General features: G+C 46.6%; 1 protein-coding gene and 1 pseudogene across 2 annotated transcripts in view; both read right to left on the reverse strand.

Annotated features, from left to right (window-relative positions):
* DNAJC11 (DnaJ (Hsp40) homolog, subfamily C, member 11) overlaps nucleotides 1–9,630 on the reverse strand; it is a 54,274-nt gene that overhangs the window by 34,017 nt on the left and 10,627 nt on the right. For both annotated transcript variants that reach the window (XM_011981347.1, XM_011981356.1), the window contains one exon: nucleotides 6,142–6,243. In XM_011981347.1, the coding sequence (XP_011836737.1) occupies nucleotides 6,142–6,243 (102 nt within the window). The remainder of the gene's footprint in view (nucleotides 1–6,141; nucleotides 6,244–9,630) is intronic.
* Nucleotides 4,829–5,320, reverse strand: LOC105540645 (annotated as a pseudogene).

The following is a 9,630-nucleotide window of genomic DNA, read 5'->3' on the forward strand; positions in this document are numbered from 1 at the left end:
CCCGGCTAATTTTTGTATTTTTAGTAGAGATGGGGTTTCACCGTGTTGGTCAGGCTGGTCTGGAACTCCTGACCTCAGATGATGCACCCACCTCAGCCTCCCAAAACGTTGGTGAGAGATGAAGCCAGACGGACTTCCTGGGTCAGGTGAGGACTTGGAGAACTTTTCTGTCTTACAAGAGGATTGTAAATGTACCAATCACCACTCTGTAAAAACGCACCAATCAGCACTCCGTGGCTAGCTAGAAGATTGCAAATGTACCAATCAGCACTCTGTAAAAATGCACCAATCAATGCTCTATGGCCAGCTGGAGGATTGTAAATGCACCAATCAGCACTCTGTAAAAACGCACCAATCAGCGCTCTGTGGATTGTAAGTGCACTAATCAGCACTATGTAAAATGGACCAACTGGCACTCTGTAAAATAGACCAATCAGCAGGACATGGGCGGGGAGAAATAAAGAAATAAAAGATGGCCACCCCAGCCAACAGCAGCAACCCGCTTGGGTCCCCTTCCACACTGTGGAAGCTTTGTTCTTTTTGCTCTCCACAATAAGTTTTGCTGCTGCTTACTCTTTAGGTCTGCACCACCTTTAAGTGCTGTAACACTCACCGTGAAGGTCCGCAGCTTCATTCTTGAAGTCAGCGAGACCACAAACTCACTGGAAGGAACGAACTCTGGACACACTCGGATTACAGGCGTGAGCCACTACGCTTGGCCGATACATCATTTACATTTTTTTCTAATAAAGCTGAATTGTGTTTTTCAGCTATTACACAAACCACGCTGATGATGGGGTTTTCTAGATAAGAGAGGTCTTGCCAAGGAGTGTATATCAATCTCTGTAATAGCAAAAATGGCCCAGAAATAATGTAAATCTCCATGAAACTATTTTGTCATAGGGTCAAAAAACTAAAGCAATATGTGCCCGCAGAGAGTCAAGCTCCTTTGCCCCCGTACCCCCAAACAAACCTAACTTAATCATCTGCTCCACATGGGATGTAAACAAGTTCATGAAGGAGGCAGCAATGAAGTCGGACAAGCTGCCTGGGATCAAATTGCCTTCTAAATATGCTCAAAGTGGCTGCCGTCCACAGAGAGAGAAGATTTATGGGTATTAAGGAAAAAAGGAATGAAAATAATCAATACGAAGTGAATACAGCACAGAACGACACTGTTACATGATCTTAAGTCCTTAAAATGCAAGAAATGTGGATGGATTATGCAAATAAGACAGAAATCTGACGATGGCAGGAGGATGCCCAGGGTGGTCCAGTCGGGCTCCAGTTTCACATACTGTTCTCAGGGATGAACCCCACGTCCTCCCCAGCCACCAATTCTTTCCCTGATGCCAGTTCAATGTGGAGGGCCCTAAAGACACTGGGACCACAGCAACCGGAGGGTGGCGTTTTCCAGCAGGACATACAGACAGGAATTTACTCCCACAGGGCAAAGCAAAGGTGGAAAACAGGTAATTAGAGCTAAGGACTGTGGGGTCCAAAGACTTAACCCAGAAAGTGGGCCTCCCATTACATGGAGGCAGAAACTGGACTAAGAATGCAGAAGGGACTTGATCAAGGGCACAGACAGGAAGGTGGAATCTGAGTCTGGATGTAGGACCCTGGACTCTAAGTCCAAGGTTCTCCCATGCTGCCTCCCACACACGGATGTGCCTGTGTGTGTGTGCATGCATGCGTTCCATCAGCTGGAGCCAGTGGGCAAAGTGGACACACCCCGGGGCTGGGGATTCTACTTGTTCCCTCCTGGGCACCATGGTGCCTGGCAAGGCACATTCCACACAAGTCCGTATCACAGCCAGCCATACTGCAAACAGCACCGGACCCGGCCCCAGGCAACGGCTGCAGGAATTGTTCGAGGGCCATTTTCTTTTATTTTTTTTTGAGACTGAGTCTCTCTCTGTCACCCGGGCTAGAGTGCAGTGGCATGATCTCGGCTCACGGCAAGCTCTGCTTCCCGGGTTTAGGCCATTCTCTTGCCTCAGCCTCCTGAGTAGCTAGGACTACAGGCGCCTGCCACCACACCCAGCTAACTCTGTACTTTTAGTAGAGATGGAGTTTCACTGCATTAGCCAGGACGGTCTTATCTCCTGACCTCGTGATCCGCCCACCTCAGCCTACAGGCGTGAGCCACCGCGCCCAGCCTTGACGGCCATTTTCAAATCCCAACTCACAGGTCCCACCCATTCCTGACCAAGCTAAGAATTTCCTCCTCAGTGTTGAATGAACCACCACCACCACATTTCGTTCTGAATGTCAGTTTGCATTTATATAGCAAGATTATCTTTCCCTAATAAATTAACATCTATTTCATGTGTTTTCAATCTTTCCACAACTTGGCATGGTAGTCAGGACAGATGTCCTCATTTTACAAAAGAGAAAACGGAGCACTGTCCAACGCCTCACTCTGTGTCCTGCCTCCTGCTGGCAGTTGTACCTTCTAACCTGGGCTTTTCCTCACTAGGCTTTTTTGCTTGGTAGATACATCAACCTACTGGAAATCCCTACCTCATCTGCTCTTATTGGTGAAAACAGAAATATGCACCCGCGTTTCGGGCGGCAATAATATCACGCATGGGATACAGCCTGCAAACCCTTCTGAGCTGAGGTCCTCTGTGAGGGTCCAGCTGACAGGCTGATCCCTAAGTCATCAAAAGTGTCCTTCTGTTTTTGTTTAAGACAGGACCTTGCTCTGTTGCCCAGGCTGGAGTGCAGTGGTGCAATCACGGCTCACTGCAACCTTGAACTCCTGGGCTAGGGCAATCCTCCTTCGTCTGCCTCCCAAGTAACCTGGACTACAGGTATGTGCCACTGTGTCCAGCTAATTTGTAAATATTTTGTAGAGATGGGAGTCTTGTTATGTTGCCCAGGCTGACCTCAAACTCCTGAACTCAAGCAATCCTCCTGCCTTGGCCTCCCAAAGTGCCAGGATTACAGGAATAAGCTGCCATGCCTGGCTTCCCCATGGTCTTTTTGTTTGTTTGTTTGAGACTCTGCTGCCCAGGCTGCAGTGCACGGGTGCAATCTTGGCTCACTGCAGCCTGGACCTCCCAGGCTCAAGGGATCCTCCCACCTCAGCCTCCCAGGTAGCTGGATCTACAGGGGCATGTTACCATGCCTGGCTAATTTTAGTATTTTATTTGTAGACACGGAGTCTTACTATGTTGCCCAGGCTGGTCTTGAACTCCTGAACTCAAGTGATCCACCCACCTTGGCCTCCCAAAGTGCTGGGATTACAGGCGTGCACCACCACACCTGGCCTCTATGGTCTCCTTAAAGCGGAGATCACCCCTTTCTCTTCAGGACAAGGATGTTTGCTCATCTTGAAAAGCAAAAAAACCTGTCAGAAATGGAATGAAAGATCTACCTCAAATCCTCTCCTTAAAATGCTGGACAGCCAACATCTGGTTATCGCTCAAGATTTCTGATTAGAAAATGTTTGATTTATTTGGAAGCAGTTTTATGGAAGTAGCAAAGTATAGGACATTTTAAAAATCACTTGCATGTCTGTGTGAGATGGTCACAGCTGCGCTCCCTCTTTCCACAGAAACATGGCCTGCAGACACATTTGCAGAGTCCTAATAAGCAACTGTCACACACCCCCAGATGGCCGATTTGATCATAGGACACGGATGCAGGATGATAGTGAGGTTCTCTTTCCCTTTCACTGCTCCTAACACAGCAAACCTCCAGCCAGAACAGCAAAAATGCCAAAGGAACAGCCTGCTCCTGCCAGGCACCCTGACCCCACCTCCACCTGCCAACACAGACCTTCCAAACTGGACCTCCCGCGGGCACCTGGCTGGGAGATCCAAGCAGGAATCATTAGCACAGCTCAGGGCACCTCGGAGATTTTCAACTCCCCCAATTATCCCAAACTCCCCGACTCGGTTCACTCAGGGTTTTGATTCTCTGCTTCCATCTGACCAAAAGGTAACCCTGCACTTCTGAGGACCTCACCTGTTGAGGGGAGAGTGAGTAGATGGGAGTGGAGGTGTTACCATTTTCAAATATACATTTTTTTCCAAGAGAATTAAAACATTTATTGATTATACATGATAATGGATGATACAAAAGCTTCATTCCCATCCATAATTTTATCTGGTCAAATATACTTTGAAATGTGGGATTCAAATAGATGGACATGTTCTGGATATATGGTCCTTTAAATACCATATGGATCTTAAAAAAACTGCTTTCTAGAATGTATTTCATCAGAGGTTTATCCTACTATGCATCCCAGTTTAAGCCAGCATTTGTTCTTTTCTTTTTTATTTTTTTGAGATAGAGTCTCACTCTGTTGTCCAGGCTGGAGTGCAGTGGCATGATCTTGGCTCAGTACAACCTCTGCCTCCCTGGTTCAAGCGATTCTCCTGCCTCAGCCTCCCAAGTAGCTGAAATTACTCAGGAGGCTGGTGGTCATGTACCACCAGGCCCGGCTAATTTTTATTGTATTTTTAGTAGAGATGGGGTTTTACCATATTGCCCAGGCTGGTCTCAAACTCCCGACCTCAGGTGATCTGCCCGCCTCTACCTCCCAAAGTGCTGGGATTATAGGAGTGAGCCCCCGCACCCGGCCTGTTCTTTTCCTTTACAAGGTTTAAAGAAAGTAATAATCCTTCTTATAACTTTGTATGGCTTCCGCTCTCCTTCCAACAACGTTGATTTGACACAGATCATGGGAGAAGAGGCTGATGGAAGACGGGGGCGCTCCCAGCTCCTTATCATGACAGATACAGGCTCTCTGCCAGGCCATCCTGGCCACAATGATAGGGTCTGGCCACTGAGCCCTCTTTTTTTTTTTTTTTTCCTGAGATTAAACTTTATTAAAGTTACTTTTCCAGAAAATTCAGTAAATATGGTAATATAGGAACAAATTTAGGCTCATAAGCCTTTTAAAGTTTTTACATAATCTTTAATGATGTTGATCAGGAAATTCTTTCATCGGTGGAATTACTTCTCCAGTCTCCAGAATTGTATCAGCAGGGAATATTCCGGCCTTCCTTTCAACTATGCCATATGGTTTTTCAGACACATGATACTTCAGGTAATAATGAATAATCCAGGCAGGTACAAGTATATGAGTGAAAATAAAGATACCCTTTTGGTATACCCCATGGACCGTTCTCCTCCAAGGGGATTTATTCTCCAAAAACTTATTCCAGAATTTCTCCATAGGCCACATCTTCTATGGGGGCAGCACTGGCTCCCGAGGGCTCAGCTCCTGGTCCTTCAGCCATCGCCTTCTCAGCTCTCGCAGCTGTTGCAGCCGCAGTTTCTCATCTGGAGTATACCCCGTCATGTCTCCGCTGGTACCAAGGCCTGAGCCCTCTTTTTAAACACAGCTGAATAGTACACCGGGCCATGTTTCATTAGCCATTCAGTACAACTGGAATCTCAAAGTGACCAAGCTATCCTATTTGCCACAGAGCTGGGCAAAACAATCTCCCCAGCAAATTGAAAGGAAAAAGAGAGCATACTTAGCATTGAAAAGTAACTCAGACTAAGTAGTGTCACTGGGTTAAAAGACTTAAACTCCATCGGTGATCTGGGACACTGATGCTGCTCAAACAACCCACTGACCGGTGGTCATGGCACCAATGCCCTGGGGTGATGTGAGCAGGGCCCTCTGCTCAAGGCAACACAGACATGCCCTGAGCCCTCTGCATTTTTTGGCTCTCCATATCCTAATGGGTAAGCAAGGACTTCTGCTGCCTCAACGCTTAGGCGATTAGGTGGCTGTCCTCTGCCCTGCCACTATCCTCTGATTTCCAGCGTCAAGGACTTGGGCAGCACAGTCGGAGGAAACGGCTTTAATGACTGGCCTGTACATCTGCTTGGCAAAACTCCCTGACTTCTGGAAAAAACGGGGGACTGGTTTTGTCTTCCCTCCACATGGTATAAAACATTCATCTCCTGGAGATGAGCAGCAGCGTGGCTGATGGCTGCTAGGGAGGTGTTTCCAGAAAGATATGACTTTGACATAATATAAGCCAAATTTTGTCCCACCAGCTTGTATGTTTTTCCTTTAACAATCCACCAGCACCTCATTATTTCAGATCTGGCTTCTAGGTATGAGGCCTTTTCATGAGGTGTCCTCATGAAACCTGGCCCCTGGCTTACCTTGGGATTGGTTCGCTGCTGCAGTCTCCTCTCTTCCCTCTCTCTCTGCAGCCGCTCAAACTCCTCTCGAATTTCAGCTGGGGTTCTCCTCCTTTCCACAACCTATGTGCAGAATCAAGATGGGAAGACAGCTGAGGACCCAGGAGGTAAGGGAAATGTACACAAAGAACTGCAGTCATTGATTTTGGTGTGTGCATGCTGCCTGGGGTCCAGCCACGGCCTTTCCCCAGGAAGTACCCCAAACCGTGACTTCTGCCATCCGATGGCTCAGGCCTGGGTGAGGCAGAGCTCACTGCCCTCCTGGCCCTTCCCAAGGTTGAAATGAGCTTTCACTCAGCTCTCCAGAGTGACTTAAACATTCTTTATTTTAGCAACTTATCTCTAAGTCTGCAGAAATCTTACAAGGAAAATGTCACCTTAAATTTCATAGTGTAAATTTCCTAATGAATCTCAGATAACAAATGTTAAATATTAGGACGAAGGCAAGCTGGCTCTCCCCAGTGGTCTGGGACAATCGCTAAAGACTCCTTTTGAGCTTCTTGGACCAAGGATCTCGAGCTGTCGGGTCTGGGTGTTTTTATTCTGTTGCTGTAGAGACGGGGTCTTGCTATGTTGCCCAGGTTGGCCTCAAACTCTTGGCCTCAAAGGATCCTCCCACATCAGCCTCCCAAAGTGCTGGGATTGCAGGCATGAGCCACCATGTCTGGCGGCTCTGAGTGTTTTCAGAATCATGGAACTCTTCTTCTTACAATAGTGTATGAACCTTAGAATCTGGGCTGTCAGTTATAGGCTGGTGTAACAATACTCAGGTACCACGCAGCAGACCTCGTTAAACTCAGGGATGCACAGTGATGTCGAATCTGAGAAAATAAGGTATTCCGGCCTGGCGCGGTGGCTCACACCTGTAATCCCAGCACTTTGGGAGGCCGAGGTGAGCGGATCACCTCAGTTCAGGAGTTAGAGACCAACCTGGCCAACATAGCGAAACCCCATCTCTACTAAAAATACAAAAATTAGCCAGGTATGGCGGCAGGTGCCTGTAATCCCAGCTACCTGGGAGGCTGAGGCAGGAAAATTGCTTGAACCCAGGAGGTGGATGCTGCAGTGAACTGAGATCATGCCACTGCACTCCAGCCTGGGCAACAGAGCAAGACTCTGTCTCAAAAAAAAAAAAAAAAGGAAAAAAAAAAGAAAAGATATTCCAGGTCTGGTGTGGAATACCTTTGGGAGGCCGAGGTGGGTGGATCACCTGAGGTCAGGAGTTTGAGACCAGCCTGGCCAACGTGGTGAAACCGTCTCTACTAAAAATACAAAACATTAGCCAGGTGTGGTGGCGGGTGCCTGTAATCCCAGCTACTCGGAAGGCTTAGGCAGGAGAATCACTTGAACCCGGGAGTCGGAGGCTGCAGTGAGCCAAGATCACGCCATTGCACTCCAGCTCGGGCAACAAGAGCAAGAAACTCCGTCTTGAAAAAAAAGAAAAAAAAAAAAAAGAAAAAGAAAATACAGCATTCCAATTCCAGTTCAGCCTTTCTTAGCTTGTCATGAAAGGAAGACCACCCAGTTGAGATTTCAAAGAAGTGGAAAGGGCAGTCTTTCATCTGTGAAAGAGGCAACTGCACTGCACGATTTCTGTTGTTTTTTTTTTTTTTTGAGACAGAGTCTCGCTTTGTTGCCCAGGCTGGAGTGCAGTGGTACAATCTCGGCTCACTGCAAGCTCCGCCTCCTGGGATCACACCATTCTCCTGCCTCAGCCTCCCGAGTAGCTGGAATTACAGGCACCCGCCACCATACTTGGCTAATTTTTTGTATTTTTAGTAGAGACGGGATTTCATCATGCTAGCCAGGATGGTCTCGATCTCCTGACCTTGTAATCCACCCACTTCGGCCTCCGAAAGTGCTGGGATTACAGGCATGAGCCACCGTGCCCGGCCTGCACTGCACGATTTCTAAGGGTCCCGTTTATGGTGTGAAATTGTGTGCACTGGTGAGAAACACACAGTGTGGGAACAGGACAGAAAAAGTGGTTACTCTTCTTCTATCACTACCAAAGTTATCAGATGGCTGGGGGAGGGGGCAGGGGTGTATGAGAAAGCAGATTTGCCCATCAGTGGGAGAAACACAGGGGAGTCTTGAGATGCTGCTCACAGACTATCTAAAAAGATGTGATGTGAGAAAATGTTTCCTTGGAAATTTCAAGTTTCAAAAAATTATTTTTAAAAATACAAGCTTATAGCAAAAAATCAATAGAACAGAAGGATAGGAAATAAAAAGTACGTGATTCCCCTTACCCATATTCCCTCTTCTCACAGGCTCACACTCAATTTTTTTTATATCACTTCCTAAAAATTCTCTATGCATGTGTATGTACCTACGTATGTGCGCGTGTGCACGTGCACACACACACATTCGATATAAATAAGATATTACAGGCCTTGTGAAACTTGATTTTATTTTTCAACAAATAATAATAAAAAACCCCCACAAAAACTCATCTAGAAAAATCCTAGGAACTTGTCCACTACTTTAAACATTAAAAATAGTGAAAACATTTTCTTCTCTAATAACTCAATATAAATAAAAAATTACTAAAAAGGGGGGAAGTGGTTCTTTTTAAGGAAGCTTTAAAATAAAAAGATTGTTAAAATCATCCAAGAACAAACTAAAGGTCCTAAGTGGCACAACAGCGATTGCTCTGTGACCTTGCAAGGATATTCTGGGTTCTATTTTGTGAACAAGGTGCATTCCCGCTGCCCAGGCTTAGAATCACTGAGGGCGCATCACTATCTACAGCACTCTCACTTTCCAATGCCACCCGTCCTGACACAGACAAAAGCAAGGTGCAGTTTTTCCAAGTTTCCAGTATCTTCTCAATCTCATGTCAGTCCCTCCCTGAAGCAAAAGAAAATAAAAATAAAAGAGCTTCAGGGAAATGTAGGTAATCAACCATTCCATGTAAGTTTGAAGATCCAGAAAAAAATGTTTCAAAATACTTTAAAAATTATTCATGACTTTACAGCCCAATTCAGTGGACCTAATGGTGCAGCCAGTTTCTCTGGATCCAGGAGATGGTGACCCATCACCAAGGACAAGGAGGCCTAAATGTGAGGCTGTCTGAATGGACACAGTTCCTCTACATAGCCCAGAGAATGCAGGATGTTCCAATATGGATAAAGAGATTTTATTTCATTTATTTCTTTGAGACGGAGTCTCGCTCTATTTATTTATTTATTTATTTATTTAAGACAGAGTCTCGAGCTGTCACCCAGACTGGAGTGTAGTGGTGCGATCTCGGCTCACTGCGCCTCCCGGGTGCCTGACATTCTCCTGCCTCAGCCTCCCGAGTAGCTGGGACTACAGGCGCCCACCACCACGCCCGGCTAATTTTTTGTATTTTTTTTTTAGTAGAGACGGGGTTTCACCGTATTAGCCAGGATGGCCTCGATCTCCTGACCTCATGATCCACCCACCTTGGCCTCCCAAAGTGCT

Source organism: Mandrillus leucophaeus, unplaced genomic scaffold, assembly GCF_000951045.1.
Source record: "Mandrillus leucophaeus isolate KB7577 unplaced genomic scaffold, Mleu.le_1.0 Scaffold105, whole genome shotgun sequence".
Taxonomy (NCBI): Eukaryota; Metazoa; Chordata; class Mammalia; order Primates; family Cercopithecidae; genus Mandrillus; species Mandrillus leucophaeus.